The following is an 18,570-nucleotide window of genomic DNA, read 5'->3' as shown; positions in this document are numbered from 1 at the left end:
TTATTTTTTGAAGTATGTCAAAGTCTGGCTAACACTGACACCTAGTGACCTGGATGCTTTATTATTCGAACACCGTAGTTTTCAGTTATTAATGCCATTGTACAAATTCACTATGCACAGTAAATCAGGATTAAGTTAATCCGGTGATCATTTAATGTATGATGACTTGAAATGCAAAACAGCATTGCATGAAGAAACTGTGTGTCTGGTGAATGAATGTGAAGCCTATGCATTATGCTTAGTTTTGCCATAAACTACACCTTTGTGGTGCTCGTATAATCATTAGCTGAATGTGTAATTTCTACGCCATGAGCACAAATGGAATTGAAAAATAAACATTGTTTTCAAACAGCCTTCTGAAAACGTTCCTATCTGCTGTTGATTGAACAAACAGATAGTCAGTCCACCAACTCACACCATTGATGAAATCAATGTTGCTGTGATGGGTTGGACAGGTTGCTTAAAACAAACAGGAATTTATATAGCGCCAGAGAGACACAGCGTTCGAGAAAATTAACCTCTGAATGACTTATTATCCTTGCTCGACCCCGCGTCCTTCTGCACGGACATTGTGTTTTGTATTCGCTATATGCTGTGCATAATCTCATTTCAACTGACTGATCTCAGTCGAGAACAATCTGGGCAGTCAGTAAAGGGTCAAATGTTTGACACCGAATTATGTGACAAAATAAGGTACTGATCACAGCTGAGTTTGTCTTTGAGAGAAATGGCAACAAACTTCTAGTAAGAAACCTAATCTAGTTTTTACATTGAAACCTATTTGAGTCAAAAGACTACAGTCTCTAGTTTCATCTGATGTGCCATTTTGAGAATTTTAGCAAATTATTGTGTAAAATTATTTAAACGCTGTTAAACACAATGACTACTCATGAGGACTGTAGGCCTTTTTCCCCCTATATTCACTGTAGTGTTGGGTTTGAGTCCACCTTAGTTGTGTCCGAGTCCAAAAGGGGCAGAGTCGGACTCAAGACCGAGTCCATAAATGAGTCCGAATGAATCGGTTCATGAATCTGAATTCAAATTGTAACTGTAAACTCAATATCAATATTTTAAACTTTTTTTAATCTTCACAACTAAGAAACACAGTTTGTCAATATACATGTAAAAAAATTAAACCTCTGTATTTTATGATTAGTTTTCTGCTGAACAAACTTCAAATTGGTTTCAGAATGAAAGTATCTCCTTTAGGTGTATGAAGACAAAACTGTCCTTCAACCCACTTCTTATTGCATTCTGTTGACATTTCAATTATTTGTTGCTTTTTCCCCTCCTCTCAAACATAGACTAAAGAAAGTGAAAGCTAAGAAGAGTTAGTCATTACAAGTTATTATTGTTATGAATTTGAATTTAGTTTTTATTTCTACTTCAATTTCAATTTGTCAATTTAATTTAATTTAGCTTTATATAAAATGATCCCCAAGGTTGTCCGTGTTTTATTTGGGTGCATAGGATGGCCTGGATGGGTGTAGGATTTCCCGGCCTGAAATTGTGTCCCAGTCCGGCCCTGCCTGTGCACATGTGTATGTGTGCGTGTTTGCTTAAACAGTGAAACAACTCTGGCTAGTCTAGGACTTCAAAGGGCTAATACAGCTGCATGCAGACAGAGATGTGTTCATTAATTTCTGTTCTGTTATTATTCTTTTTTTTCATTGCATCAAAAATGCCATGGACCCTGAAAATAGCTTGGTATTATTTAAAATTTCACAACTTAGGCCTGCTGTCCCCATATAAGGACATCAATATTAAGGAAAACCTTTTGCAAAAAAAATGTGCATGTTTATTAGGGGCTACTAGTTAAAAATCAAAAATGGAAATGAAAAATCCACACAGCAGTCATGCTCGAGTCTCAGGAAGTTACAGTTGTCTCTACATTTTAAGCTGGGATAGGAGAAAGTGCTACCAAAAAAACACCAAATAAGTTACACGCTTCATCTTTAAAGGAATAGTTCCCCCAAGCACTAAAAGTTTAATTTGTATATCATGTGTTGTTTCTCACCGAAACAACCAAATTGTATGCCTTCAGAAGATTGGAATATGACGCACAAGTCACATTGACTTTTTTTATGATGTTATCACTACCATCTGCAATTATATTGAAAAGACGTATCAGGATTTTCATTAAAATATAGTTTTGGGTTCCACATAAGAAAGAAAGTGATACAAGTTTGTAATGACATTATGACCAAATTTTTATATGTGGTGCAAACTATTCCACTAAATTGTTCTCTGCACTGTAAAATTGGTCTTAGGGAACCTTCTATCTTGATAGATTTGTCTATGGTCCTGCTATTTGCCGTACACTTAAGAAATAACGCCAAGGTGTAGCTGAGAAACGAAGGACCCAACATGATGCAACCAATAACATGCTCTTTCACTCCAGCTATTCCTTGCCTTGGATGGTTTTATGCAATCTCATTTTGTTTCTACAGCACATATACAGCACTGGAAAAAATTAAGAGACCACTGCAAACTGATCAGTTTTCTGGATTTACTATTTATAGGCATGTGTTTGAGTAAATTAACATTTTTGTTTTATTCTATAAAGTACTGACAGCTTTTCTCTCAAATTCCAAATAAAAATATTGTCATTTAGAGCATTTATTTGCAGAAATTAGAAAAAAAAAGATGCAGTGTTTTCAGACCACGAATAATGCAAAGAAAACAAGTTCATATTCATAATTCTTTAACTTAGGAAGAGTTCAGAAATCAATATTTGGTGGAATAACCCTGATTTTCTATCACAGCTTTCATGCGTCTCGGCATGCTCTCGACCCTTCTTTCACATTGCTGTTGGGTGACTTTATGTCACTGCTGGCTCAAAAATTCAAGCAGCTCTGCTTAGTTTGTTGGCTTGTGGCCATCCATCTTCCTCTTGATCACATTCCAGAGGTTTTCAATGGGGTTCAGGTCTGGAGATTGGGCTGACCATGACAGGGTCTTGATCCAGTGGTCCTCCATCCACACCTTGATTGACATGGCTGTGTGGCATGGAGCATTGTCCTGCTGAAATCCTCAGAGTTGGAGTAGCAAGTTTTCATCCAGGATAATCTTGTAAGTGGCTTAATTCATGCGTCCTTCACAAAGACGAATCTGCCCGATTCCAGCCTTGCTGAAGCACCCCCAGATCCTCCACCTGGTCATCTAATGGTTAAATGGAGACCTGGAGAGACCTTCAAGCCACTGTGTCTCGTACCCACTGAAATTTGGTGGGAAGATGCTGGAGGAGATGAAAGCTTTTAAAATCTAAATAGGTGGTATTTCAGATGAGTATACAATTTTACGTATTATTTTAAAATGAAAATGTAATTATTTCTTTACAATTTTAATATGAGTTTTAAGCTTTTATTCAAATGAGTAAACATATATAAAAATTTCACATTTCTAAGACAAATATCCCATAAAAGGGATTACATGATTTTTACTGTACGATTTTCTAGCTAAATAAATGAGGCAGGATTATTATTTAAACGTTCTGGATATTTGATTATTTGTACAGTACTCAGGGCCGGCCCTGACCAATTTGGTGCCCTAGGCAAGATTTTAGCTGCTGCCCCTTGCATCGCAGACAAGTCCACCACAGATCATTGTGTACAAACTACAGGATTTAGGCCCAGGATTTGCAAGTGTGGGATTTAAATATTTCAAAAGTGCATCTGAAGAGAACATGGGAGCATATGGTTGTTATATTATATTAATAAAAAGCTGCTGATGGTGAAACAATATACAATAATAGCACTTAAGCTACTTTATAGCCTAAACACAAATAGCAGAAGTAATTACACCTACCCTTTATGCACAAAACATGTATTCAGTGAGCACTTCTCTAGTAAGCTGTTTGCTATACATATAATGATATATAATATAATATTCCAATCAATAATGAAAATGCAATGGCTTACAACTATTAATTACAAAAGGGGATGAAAAAAAAAAAGGAAAAGCATTTTAATTTACTTTTACAATTTCTCAAAATGATTTATGTTATAGGTTAGGTAATTCCCCAAACAACACCTGAATAGTCCTTCCAACATTCCCTAACGGCAGTTTGACTGTTCACACACACATCTTCGGTTAACGGAATTAATTTAAGGTAAAAGTAACAGAGACATTAATTCTAACTTGCTATTTAAATTAGCAAATGTTACTAGTATCGTTCAAAGTAAGCTAGCTAGTAGTAACACTGATCCAAGGGTAACTAGTATGCAATTAGATAAACTATAATTTCACATTACCTCTGTTCTTATCCCGTTTTTGCTACTCTTTTCTTTTTCTTCCCTGGGCACCAGAGGGCTTTGTTGTTTTTGACATGTTTGAAGAAGGCAACTGATGCTAATTTATCTTGTTCAGTGACAGTGTCACTTCAGATAACTGAACTTGCCCATTCCCCACGATCAGGTAGTCTAACTATGAGAGTGGGGGGCGGGGGCGATTGACTGCACCAGGCCGGGGTGATGCTGAGGGCAACAAAAAATATAAGCAATGTTGTTGTGGAGGCTTTTTTGTATTTATTTTTTTATATATATATATATATATATATATATATATATATATATATATATATATATATACACTCACCTAAAGGATTATTAGGAACACCATACTAATACTGTGTTTGACCCCTTTAGCCTTCAGAACTGCCTTAATTCTACGTGGCATTGATTCAACAAGGTGCTGAAAGCATTCTTTAGAAATGTTGGCCCATATTGATAGGATAGCATCTTGCAGTTGATGGAGATTTGTGGGATGCACATCCAGGGCACGAAGCTCCTGTTCCACCACATCCCAAAGATGCTCTATTGGGTTGAGATCTGGTGACTGTGGGGGCCATTTTAGTACAGTGAACTCATTGTCATGTTCAAGAAACCAATTTGAAATGATTCAAGCTTTGTGACATGGTGCATTATCCTGCTGGAAGTAGCCATCAGAGGATGGGTACATGGTGGCCATAAAGGGATGGACATGGTCAGAAACAATGCTCAGGTAGGCCGTGGCATTTATACGATGCCCAATTGGCACTAAGGGGCCTAAAGTGTGCCAAGAAAACATCCCCCACACCATTACACCACCACCACCAGCCTGCACAGTGGTAACAAGGCATGATGGATCCATGTTCTCATTCTGTTTACGCCAAATTCTGACTCTACCATTTGAATGTCTCAACAGAAATCGAGACTCATCAGACCAGGAAAAAATTTTCCAGTCTTCAACTGTCCAATTTTGGTGAGCTCTTGCAAATTGTAGCCTCTTTTTCCTATTTGCAGTGGAGATGAGTGGTACCCGGTGGGGTCTTCTGCTATTGTAGCCCATCCGCCTCAAGGTTGTGCGTGTTGTGGCTTCACAAATGCTTTGCTGCATACCTCGGTTGTAACTAGTGGTTATTTCAGGCAAAGTTGCTCTTCTATCAGCTTGAATCAGTCGGTCCATTCTCCTCTGACCTCTAGCATCAACAAGGCATTTTCGCCCACAGGACTGCCGCATGGATGTTTTTCCCTTTTCACACCATTCTTTGTAAACCCTAGAAATGGTTGTGCGTGTAAATCCCAGTAACTGAGCAGATTGTGAAATACTCAGACCGGCCCGTCTGGCACCAACAACCATGCCATGCTCAAAATTGCTTAAATCACCTTTCTTTCCCATTCTGACATTCAGTTTGGAGTTCAGGAGATTGTCTTGACCAGGACCACACCCCTAAATGCATTGAAGCAACTGCCATGTGATTGGTTGATTAGATAATTGCATTAATGAGAAATTGAACAGGTGTTCCTAATAATCCTTTAGGTGAGTGTATATATATATTATTTGTATTTATTTTTTATTATTATTTTTTTAATGAATTAATAGTATAAAAATAGTATTGGCAAAAAACAAAAAAAATCACTCACTCATTTGGGCACCCCCTATGGGTGGACGGTGCCCCTAGCATTTGCCTATTCTGCCTATGCCACAGGCCGGCCCTGACAGGACTACATGACATTCGTGTTTTCTATAACTTAAAATACATAAGCAATGATGAATACATTTAACACTTTCTGGTGATTAACAGAGATGTGGATGGGAGATATCCATGACCGAAAACAACCTCACAGCACATAGTTTTATCTTCTGGGCATGGTAATGAAAACATTGAAAACAACTCAGCTTTATATGAGTCTGATTTCTGCATAGTCCCTCTCCCAACATGCTCTCAAATGAGGATATGAGAGAATGGAAAGCACGCAGTGGCTATTTGTTCATTTTGCCTACTCATTCTCAAGGGAAAAGTTGAATGAGACAGCTGAGAATTTGTGATAATAAGACTAGTATTCAGTGACTTCCTGTTGCCATGGTAACATGTCTGTAGGCCAGTTGTGTTAAATCCAGAAAGCCACTGAGGAAAGGTTTTGCTTAATCACAAGTCTCCCACTGTCTCTTGCCATTTCTCAATGTCTTTCCACCAACTTTCCTCTAACCCCTCCACAAAATTATATGATTTATAGCATGTACGTAGCTTAGGCTATAACTTGTCTAATTGTCTTTAGTATTTTTTGGATGACAAAGCCAATTTTGCCTCCAGTAGGGAAGGTATTGCCTATTAACATTAAATATCAAGGCATTGATTCATGATTCTGGAGTTCATGATATTTTGGAGATGATATTAATGGGTTAGTACTGTCAGATAAAAAAAAAGAAATATTTCTAGCAGATGCTTTTTACACCCCAGTGCAATTAGAGCTAGATACTATTTTCACTCCAACCCTTGTGCAAATTATGGTAGATAGTAATTGCACCCTGGTGCAGATAGTGTGTTTATTGTGTTTATTTAGAGTCCCACAGACACAATATATTAACCCCTAACCCTAGACCTAACCTTAACATTACCTTAGATTACTTTGGTTTAGCTACAGTAACCATAGTTTCGCCATGCTATTTTTTTACATTTACAGTAACTGCAAAATGAACCATGGTTACTATATTACCACAATATTACTTTACTAACACCATAGTTAATTTCATAAAACTATGGTTTCTGCCCAAAAAAACATGTTTTTTAGCGATTTTAAGCAATAATGAGCGTGATCGACAGACCCCCAACTCCGGATCAAATACTTCTCTGTACTCACCAACATTCACCGTGACCAAATAAATGCGATGAAATCAACATTTATATTAATTATTTTCAGTGGTATTAAAGGAAATATTAGAAACAGAAACAGGAAATTTCATGGGAAAAGGGGTGGGACAAAATGTGGATTCGTACCGTGGTCGCTAGGATAATTGTACACATTCACATACCGTCTTTACAACCCATGCAGCGACATCTACCATTTAGTTTGTCAAGTAGGTATAGCTGCAGACCGGAGACCTCCAAATGGTGGCGGAATCTCCAAAACAGGGAGGAGTTACTCCAAAAGGGGGCATGGTTAAACAAAAAGGGGGTTGCACCAACTCCAAAAGGGGGCGTCACTTCCACTCAAGGTTAAGGTTAGGGAAAGGGTTAGGTAAGGGGCTCCCAATATCTTCAATGGCATTTTGGAGCGACTGCCCCTTTTTGGAGCAATGACTGCAGCAATACCCTACTCCCCGGTGTGGCAGATGCTGTTTACATCAGGGTGCAAACAAACAGAGGTGGGACCAAGTCATTGTTTTACAAGACACATGTAAGTCTCAAGTCTTTGCATTTAAGTCTTGAATCAAGTCCTAAGACAGGCAAGTCCCAAGTCACAACAGCCAAGTCCATGTCAAGTCACATATCCTCAACTTTAAGCTTCAATTCATCAGTGCCTTTTGCACAAATTTGTGTCTGAGTATGAATTACTATTGTACATTTATACAAATTTATATCAGGAAGGCTTTTAAAGTATGTTCATCACTTCTCAGGTAAATTTGTCTGCCAAGAGATGTGCTTGAATGTTACAAGTGTGTCTTAAAGGAATGTTCCAGGTAAAATACAAGTTAAGCTTAATTGAAAGCATTTGTGGACTAATGATAATTAAAACAAAAATTAATTTAGACTCATCCAACCTGTAATGATTACCTTGTCTTGTTTCACCGTTGCCCTTTGTTTACCATTTTTGTCACTTTTGTATTCCTTAGTTTTCACTTTTGTCCCTTGTGTAGCTCCATAGTCTCCCTGTTAACGTTCGTGTTCTCTGTCATTGTTTTCACCTGTCCTCATTAGTTTGCTATTGGTTTCTGTTCATCACCTTGTTACCTTGTTTGAGTTCTGTTTGTTCATTGGCCCCTTTTTCCCTTGTTCATGTATTTAAACCCTGTCTGTTTGTTCAGTCTCTGTCGGTCGTTGAATGTTGTTGGATGTTTCGTGTTCCCACCGTTCCTATGAATGTTGATGTTCGCTCCCATGCCTGTTTTCCCGTGTTCCCAGTTCCTGTGTTTTCGTGTCTTGTTTTCATTTTGCCCATCACGGTAGTTTCATTTGTTATGTCTGTTTATCTCCTTGGTCAATAAACCCGCGTTTGGATCCTACCTTCTGTCTGCCTTCTCCTGATTACCCACATCGTGACACAACCTTTTCTAAAAAATAAATAAAAAAAAGCTTTTAGGTTACATTTAATTTAAAATGTAGGTTACAATGAGGCACTTACAATGGAAGTGAATGGGGCACATTTTTGGAGGGTTTAAAGGCAGAAATGTGAAGCTTATAATTTCATAAAAACACTTAGATTATTTATTTTGTTAAATCTCACATATTTTATTTTTAAAGTCATTTTAGGGTTTAGGGTTTGTTGACATTACATCATAGCAATGAAGTTATTATATAAATGTACACAGAAAAGTTTAGTAAGTGATTGTATCACATTCAAATGTTATTACACGCATATTGTGTATGTTTTGCAGTTATATTTTTGAAAAAGTGAGTATTAATGCATTCAAAATTGGCCCTACTCACTTCGATTGTAAGTGCCTAACTGCAACCCAGATTTGTGTTTTATTTTTAAATCAAAGGCCAAATAAATGGACATGAAACACTGATTTGAGTTTAAATTATTTTATTCGCTTTTTTTGTAGAGATTGCACAGTGATCCGAGAAGCAGTAAAGATTATTGGCAATACCTGGATGACTGGTCAGATATGTCTTTATTCTAGGATGTCCACTCAGAGAAATGAGACAGCTAGATGGCACCATTGACCAATCATAATGTAAGAGTCATATATTATTTATTACTATAAAAATATTCTGAGTTCAATACAAGTTTAGCTTAATCAACAGAATTTGCGGCATTATGTTGATTACCAAAAACGATTATTTAGGCTCGTCCCTAGTTAAAAAGTACAAAAAAACATTTTAATTCAATTAAAATAATGCAGTTACAATAAAACACTTACAATGTAAGTGAATGGGGCTAATTTATAAACATAAAAATACATACTGTTTCAAAAGTATAGTATGTCCAGTATTTCAACTTCGTTGTCATGACAATGTAACTGTGTAAATGTGAAAAGTAACTGTGGTATATCTGGTAAATGCCATTATGCCACTAAATCCCTAACTTGATTGCACTAAAATCATATTAACATGTATTATGTTTACATCTAGTGGCTATACTTTTGAAACTGTGTGTATTTTAATGTTTATGGACTGGCTTCCTTAATTTCCATTTGCAATTACCTTACTTTATCTGCAATTTTTGCTCTTCTTTTGAGTTAAGATAATTTCTTTGGTAAATCAGCATTATGCCACAAATACTGTCGATCGGGGCTGACTGGGAAGGGTTTGCTGACCTTTTCTGCATATCGCTGCCACCTTCGGCATATCGCAGTGCCGTTTTGTGGCTCGTTCTGCATCACGTGGCAGCCCATTTCAACTTATCGCGGCCCATTCGGCCCTGTTTCGTGGCCAGCACTTCGGGAAAAGTCCCGGCTCTCCTGATGGCCAGTCCGCCCCTGCTGTTGATTGAACTTAACTTGAACCTGAACCCAGAATATTCCTTTTCAAGCGCAAAAATGGCACTTTAAGACAGCAACGAGCGTCTCACAGACTCACGCAGTGTCTCGGTTTATTGACAAGAGAGAAGTCTCTCTTTTTTTAGCACATCCATGCTACGTATTTGTGATTAAAATTTATATTTATTTAAATTTTTTTATCTGACTACAAAGAACAGAATGGATATGAAAATACACATTATTCAATGTTCAATTCAATTATTTAAAGTGGAGTGTCTGATCTCATCTTCAATGGACACACATTACATGGAAGACATTTTCTGTTTTAATCTCAAGCACTTTTCAACAAAACAAGGTGATTTTCGTACTTACATTTCTAAAAGCTAAATTCAAGCACTTTAAGCACTTCAAGCCAATCTACGCCTTTGTTGACAAATTATTTTAGAGTAAAGAATCGTTTCAAAATTATTGTCATCCTCCATATAATAAATTATCACTACTTTCAGAATCTGTCAGGTTGATGTTGATCAGATAATGGAGTTGGCTAAATAACAATTTTGCATATAGCCCATACACTCAGAAAACTTTCAATATCGTCAGTTTTATTCAATCTTCCTATGTTCATATTACTCAAAATTCATGTAACCAAGGGAACTTAAAATAACTGAGTTGATTCAACTATAAAAAAGTGTCTTATAAAATTGAAAGGGATAGTTCACCCAAAAATGAAATGTTCTAATCATTTACTTACCCTCTAAGATGTGTATGACTTTCTTTCTTCTGCAGAACATCTCCGCTCTGTAGGTCCATTCAAGTGAATGGTGGCCAGGCCTTTGAAGCCCCAAAAAGCAGATCAAGTCAGCTAAAACATAATTCATCAAACTTCAGTGGTTAAATAAATGACTTCTGAAGTTATCCAGTTGGTATCAGATCTCAAGAGTATCATTTGTGTATAATTGCTAGCTACTTGTATATGACCTACTTAAAATTAGGGAAATGATCTAGAAGTCACAAAAAGCATCTTTACAATAAGGATGATAACGTTCAAATCCATCATTCGAAGAGGCGAATCATGGATTTGACAAAAACATAAACACAATTACCTACAATTATATACCATATACAGCTTGCATGACCTTATTGAACTTGAATCAGGTGAAATATGGTGGAGCTTCAGGATGAAAGCTGATTTTGATTTTGACTGATTTTATTCATGTTTTCATACGTATTTCATATGTGTTTCAAAACTAAAATGATGAAACATGTTTTGTCCCATGTCTCAAGTATCAGTGTCCTAAGACCTTATTGAAGTGTAACCACAGCTACTACAATTGCCCACAAAGGCATGCATCAAGTGAGCATGAAGGTATGCATCAAGGCCTTCCTAACTGGATGGCAGCCAAGATTATTTAAAATTCAGGGTAAATGACATTGATCCTCCAGCTGCCCTCTCATTATCCAATGATGGACTACGACCTGAGAATGAAACCAAGATCCCTGAACACAAGATCCTGCCCTGCATCCTGACCCTCTTCTGTTTCTGACACAAATGCTGGTTAGTTTACATTGATGCAGGGGTGGGGTGGGGGGTAGTATAGATGGTTAAAAGCCATATTGAAAGTTAAAATAATGGTTAGTTAATTATTAAATTGTGTCTTCTATGTAACAGTACCTATGGAACAGATGTTTATGCTTACAGACAATTGTACCAAGGATCTTTGTAATGCCTGATAGTGAGAGATATATAAAATCTTATCTTAAAAAGCCGGACTGGAAGAACAGAGAAGGAGAAATGAGTCGAAAGAGAAAGAGAGAGCGCTGCCCCCACTTCAATGTCCAGATGTGGAGTTTTAATGAGCTATGAGATGAACAGATGGCCTGTATGCTATTGTAGGCTGGCTGGGATTATATGGTTGCCCATGGCCAGCCAGGGGGTTGCAGAGCTCCACATGTGGTGAGATTATTGTTATTCGATGTGCTGGGCAGAAGAGTGGTGTATTTCATATCAAGATATATTGCAAACAGCCCTCATGTCTACTTGCCCGAGTGCATGTGGGAGGGAGAGACAACAACTGATGTAGCCTCTGGAGGGTCTGGGGCGGCCAGGGGATTACATTGGATACAGGTCTGGATGGATTACTCTGCTCAGTGCATTTTGTCAGATCTCAAGAATTCATGGGATCAGTTGATAATCATAATTAAAGGTGCATGAATTAAAACATGCTGCAAAGCTAGAGTGTTGAGTCATTTTCCAAACTTGATAGAAGCGATTCAATTGATCAGATTTTTGTTGTGTAAGAATGTATTTAAATGAATGTATTAGCTGTACAAATAAGTGTACAGTATATAGCTAATTTAAGTATAATAACCCTGCTCTAAGACAATCTTTAACAAGTATAAAACATTGGGGTTTTTTTGGGGGGACAAGTCTAATAATTTAGACTTGTCCCTAAACGTTAAAATAATAGTGTGATAAAATCGCTTACTAAACATTTCTGTTTAAAGTTATATCCAATTTTACAAATGCATGCCATGACCACCACGTAACACCCTAAAAATGATTAAAAGCAAACATTGGGTCTTAAGTTACCTGGGACCTCATTCAACCCCCTGCAGCTCATCCATTTTTTTGGAGTTATCCCCAAACCTCTTCATTTTTCTTACCTTTCTCTTAGTGTAGAAGAAAAGGCACACAAAAACAAAATAATATAATTGATTCATTACCTAAATTTTATAGGGTCATTAAGACCCAAGATATGTAATAGTGTCACTTTTTTGCACTTCCATAAATAATATTTTTATGGTTATTTTATATATATATATTTACACAGGATATCTATTTCTTTGTTAATTGCAAGACAAATGAGTACTGTATTCATACAAATGACAGTTATATCGTTTTGATTTTCTGTGTGACAATGGTAAATTATCAGTAGGGTGTACACATAAATGCTATTTCTTACTCAAGGTGGTGCTGATGTTTCAGTAAATGACTTGATTGACATTTGACATTGAAATTTGACAAAGCATCAATATGGAAGTAAACTATAGCAAGTACAACACATGAACAGTATGATTTGGCTATAGTCATATGGGTGTACTACTGAAATTATGGAAGTTGAGTGTCTATTTTGACTCAAAAAGTGCCTGAGAAAATATATATGTGTAGCCCAATATGTGTTTGACAGCCAGTTACAGCTTATGCAATTTCAGTGTGGAAGTTTAAAAAAAAAAAAATTATTATTGTAAATGCAACAAAATTTACAATTGTACATTTATAATTGCATATACAAAAAGGCAATAACAATATAATAACAAAAATAAATAAATAAATAAAAAATAAATAAAAAACGTAATATTTGTCTTAAAAAAGAAGAACATTTCTTATTGGTGAGCAATTTTAAAGATTTAACCAAGCCTACTCCACATCAACTAAGAACTCGGTGAGCCTGGGTAGCTTTTTAAGATACCTCTGCTTGTGCAAATAAAACGTTGCTACAAGTATAAAAAAAATTAACAATACAAACTAATGCTTTATTCTCGTTTTCAAAATAACAGATAATATCTTTAATGCAAAAAATATAATTTTTATCAATTGTAGAAAAACAATAATTACTCAATTCACACCAAAACTTCGAAGATATACTACAAGAGAAAATACATGGTTAAGGCTTTCAACTTCATTATTACAAAAAGTACATATATCGCTTACATCACAACATTTCGCCAGGTGTGCATTACATGGATATATATTGTGCAAAATTTTAAAAAGTGCACTTCTTTAATTTGATTTGAAATACAATATTTATATGGTAACAACCACGCTTTCTTCCATTGAATGTCGTCAGTAAACATCCTCTTGGTGCAATTGCTAACTGTGAATGGGATAATTGGCGGATAAATTTGTTATTACAGGCTGTACTTAAAAATAACGTTCCTCCCAAAAATAACTGAGGTAGTTGTTTATGACCAACACCATAAGTTAGAGATGATTTCATCAAAAATACTATGCTCTCCGGTATCGCCTTAACAGATTGATAATCTTTAAATGGCAAAGGATATTGATAGATATTCATAAATTCCTCATATACCAAAATGTCACCTTTGCAATCAAACAGGTCTGCAATAAGAATAATGTCTTTGTTAAACCATTTCCCCCCCTCCCCCCCCCCCCCCAAAAAAAAATCGTGTATTAAACCCTGTTTTTAATCTTAATGTCCATAGTATTCCAAAGAATCGTTCTGTGGGGAGAAAAGTTGTGGTTGTAAACCAACTTCCAAGCTAACAGTGCCTGCTGATGGAATTTAGCCAATTTTATAGGTATTTTCCCAACAGAATAATTACATCTCAATAAGAACGAGAGGCCACCAATCCTATTAAATATATTATTGGGGATAAAATACCACATAGAGTCATTACCAGTTGAACATCTCTTCAACCAATTGATTTTAAATGTGTTATTAGTGTCAACAAAATGTAGAACTTCGAGCCCCCGCTCACTTCTTTTATTTGCCAAAATATGTTTCTTTAATTTGTGGGATATATTCTTCCATATAAAATCAAGGAAAACTTTATAAATTTTTTGGGAAGTGTTGCTGTCAATATATAAGGATAGGGAGGGGTAAACAAATCTCGATAAACCTTCTGCTTTTGATTAAAAAAAACCTCTGCCTAATTGAGATAAATCTCTTTGAAGCCAATTATTAAATTTATTCTTAGTTTTAACTAATTGTAGTGAAAATTCAAGTGCTGTCTGCTCATTATATTTTTGGTTATCTGAATCCCCAGATACTTCACTTCACTTCTGATTGGTATGCAATTGAATTGCATACCAATTTAAATTGCAAATGATTTAAATTACAATTTAAATCATTTTAAGAGATCTTGAGGCCCACCTGGAAGTATGCTGAGGACCCCTAGTGGATCCAGAACCCCTGGTTGAGAACCACTGCAAACGAACAATCTTATGTGTAACTATGCCGCCAAATGTACAAAACTGGAACTGCACATCTACAAACTGAAGACACTAACACATTATTCACAATAATAACTTGGTTTGATAATGTATGGCGATTTATTGCTTCTTCTCTTTTTTCTTTCTCTATTTAAAAAAATAATAATTTAGCCGTCATTTATAATAAGACAAGCAGCAGTTATGACCACTGATCTATGACCCGTCAAACGCTGGGTGTCACATGACGACCTACTTTCGTAATCGTTTTGTTATGGCACGTGACCGGAAGCGCGCTGTTGGAGTGTCGCTGGTTCCAGGAAGCGGCAGATAATTTTACTTTGACAGCATGGAAATTGAGATATGATGGCAGAAAGCCAACAACACACGGTGCTTTTAGTTTAGGGCGCATTTCGTAAGACTGAGAGACAAATATCGAGCTAAACTACAAACTGTTACGGATCACTCCTGTTGTTTGTTATGCTGTAAAGTTAGCAGGTAGTGGTCAAGCAGCGCTGAAGGACAAGCGCACGGCCTTTGAGTAATAGAGAGCCGTTTTGGCTTCTCTATCGCCACACTTCAAAATGTGTTTGTCCTATCACAGCGGCGGTGTGTTGTGTAAAGTTCGTTTTAACTACATTTTATTTTAATTATTTTTTTTGCGCAGTAAGGACAGTTTCTCTTCTGAGAGAAGGACTTTTGCTTGGACGAGGAAAAGTGAGGTGTAAATTTACTCGGACTGAAATTATCATAGACTGCAGCTGATCGAGAACAGAGCACTGGAGGTCTCATGCCAGTGGTAAATTGATCACTAAAGGGGTGTGGGCAAAGATTGTTTCATTTCCTTAAATGAGTTCCAAGTGTCACCATGCACTTAATTTAAACAATACTGCTGCAAGTGAATTTGAATTGATCATTGTGTCACCATCAGGCAACCATTATCTGCTTGTTTTGCCAAATTTAACTCGAGGGTTATACATGTTATCTTGATAAATAATACTAGAAGCACATTATCGTAGTCAGTGAATGTCAGAGTCAAGAGCAAATGCATTTACTGACTGTGACTGTTGTTAACAGGGATTAAAAACGCTTCAAGGAACGAAACAAAGAATAAACAAACTATTTTGTAGAACATAATCGAAAACCAGAACAATGTGATTTTCAATGCTTCCAGAGTGAAAGCATTATTTTTAAATGCTGGTAACTGTTATAACTGGCTAATTTTGTTCTGATAATTCTTTCATGGAACTAAAGGCTCATGTTGCCCAAAAAAATTAAACATGTGCTTTGATCCTGAAGGAAAATGCAGCATAACACATTTCTTTGCCTAATTGCTCGTTGTGGATGTCACGTTCTCATTCTGTGAATGAAGACCTTTCAACAACTATGTATAATTACTAAATATAACTCATTTGTTATATGAGTTCATTTCCAAGTCTTCACTGAATTATTGTTAGATATGATGCATTAATACATATTTGATGCAATCAGTTTTGACTCAGAAGCAGATCTGTAATTAAAATTCTATTTAACTCTTAATTAACTGTATGTTTATTTTGAGACAAGTGGCTTATTTTAGGCTTGTTTATCCAGACCAGGTCGCTTATTTCTCTTGTGGGATCTGGCAATGCTGTAATTGGTATTTTACCCACAAGTATTGCAGAGAACTGTCATTTTAAAAATGATGTTTTAAACCCTTCTTTTATTCAGTTCTAACCGGTAACCTTTTGGAAAGGAGGCTGCGGAACTTCTGAACTGGAACGAAAAACACAGTTTTGCACAGAACGAACCGAAATGAAAAACATATAGTTTTTAGTCCCTGTTTGTTAGGTAAACCTGTGATAAATATTCAGTGTATGCACATTAACTGTTTTGAAGATGCTTCAGCACCATTACTCTACCATGCTCTTGTTTCAGATAATACTTAAAATAACTGCATAAAAATAGCCCAGCAGATACTTAAAACAATGTACATGTGGTCGTTCAGTTTGTTTTGACATATCAGATGTAAAAAGATGTGTCGGATGTGTTTAAATGTAATACTGCAGAACTTTGTTGCAGTTTTAGTCTTTCTTTGATTTCTCAGATTCCAAATGACTGGAGTGAGCACTAACTGTGAAGTTCATTGCCTGCAAGGATTAACGTTAATAGACTAGTCCCAGTGCATGGTTCCCTTCCTATAATGTTGGAGGGACTTGTTGCCTGGGTGCTCAACACATACCTGGGCAAATATGTGAGCAACCTAAACACAGACCAGCTCTCCATTGCTCTTCTCAAAGGTATTTAGATGGACCTGTTGTTGTAGTTTTAAAAAAGTAATACCTTTTAAGGTCTGTGCTTTCTAGTGCTTACACTTCTGTTTTCTGTATCATTTTGAATTGATCCAGGGGCAGTAGAGTTAGAGAACCTTCCACTAAGAAAAGATGCACTCAGAGGATTTGATCTGCCCTTTGAGGTCAAAGCAGGTTAGTGTTGTTAGCATTTGTTCTAATTCATAAGATTTTACGGTATAGTTTGAAAATGCATACATCATTTACTCACCATCATGCCATCCCAGATGTGTATTACTTTCTTCTGCAGTACACAAATGAAGATTTTTAGAATATTTCAGCTCTCAAAATTCAGAATATTGTAGGTCCATACAATGCAAGTGAATGGTGACCAAAAGTTTGAAGCTCCAAGAAGCACATAAAGGCAGCATAAAAGTAATCCATATGACTCCAGTGGGTAAATCCATATCTTCAGAAGCAACATGATAGTTGTGGGTGAGAAACAGGACAATATTTAAGTCCTTTTTTACTATAAATCTCCACTCTTCACATTCTTCTTTTGTTTTTGGTGATGCACATTCGTTGTGCATATCGCCACCTACTGGGCAGGGAGGAGAATTTATAGTAAAAATGTTTGACTTAAATATGATCTGTTTCTTACCCACACCTATCATATCTCTTCTGAAGACATGGACTTAACCACTGGAGTCAGATGGATCACATGACCGGCTGAAAACACATCATTGTTTTTTAGGCCTCTGATATAATGGAGTCTTCAACACAAGTGTGTAATTTTATGCATATATGTCAAAAGTACTGTTAAAGTATTTAGAGGTAAAATTACTTAGTGCACCTTTGAACCTGAAGGATTTTCATTGGACACACAATGGCCATCTGTTCACTTTCACAAACCCAAACGATGCATATGGAATATTATAGACATCAGTTTTAATGTCAGATAATAGTTAGGCATTTGAATCTTTGTTGGGATCTTTATTGTGTCATTAAAGATATAGTTCACCCAAAAATGAAAATCCTAGATGTGTATGACTTACTTTCTTCTGCAGAACATTAATTAAGATTTTTAGAGCAATATCTCTGTTGGTCCTCACTATTCAAGTGAATGGTGACCAGAACTCAGAAGGTCCAAAAATGATATAAAGGCAGCAAAAAAAAAAAAAAAAAAGTGGTTAAATCCATGTCTTCAGAAGTGATAAGTTAGGTGTGGGTGAGAAAAAGATCATTAATGTTCTGAGCACGGTACAGAATAGTTACATTACCATTTCCACTTGAGCACGGTTCCGCATTTAACGATTCTAAACCATTCTCGGCCCGAAATTCTCGACAGGGTTAGCTAACCATACTCCACTGTTCTCAACTGTCTGGTGGAATGGCTTTAGTACGTGGCCACTCATTTAGTGAATCTTCATGATTTTTTTTATGACG

The 18,570-nt window shown here is 36.4% G+C and overlaps 1 protein-coding gene across 1 annotated transcript in view; it reads left to right on the top strand.

The window, feature by feature from the left end:
- The first annotated feature begins 15,257 nt into the window (after positions 1–15,257).
- The window catches only part of LOC127628672 (intermembrane lipid transfer protein VPS13D-like), a 72,926-nt gene continuing 69,613 nt past the window's right edge, over positions 15,258–18,570 (top strand). The window contains exons 1-3 of the mRNA XM_052105456.1: positions 15,258–15,653; positions 16,941–17,133; positions 17,242–17,319. Coding sequence (XP_051961416.1) covers positions 17,037–17,133; positions 17,242–17,319 — 175 coding nt within the window. The 5' untranslated portion in view covers positions 15,258–15,653; positions 16,941–17,036. The remainder of the gene's footprint in view (positions 15,654–16,940; positions 17,134–17,241; positions 17,320–18,570) is intronic.

This window comes from Xyrauchen texanus, chromosome 35 (assembly GCF_025860055.1).
Source record: "Xyrauchen texanus isolate HMW12.3.18 chromosome 35, RBS_HiC_50CHRs, whole genome shotgun sequence".
NCBI classification, from domain to species: domain Eukaryota; kingdom Metazoa; phylum Chordata; class Actinopteri; order Cypriniformes; family Catostomidae; genus Xyrauchen; species Xyrauchen texanus.
The sequence above is the reverse complement of the archived record's forward strand: the minus strand, read 5'-3'. Positions and strand labels throughout refer to the sequence as shown.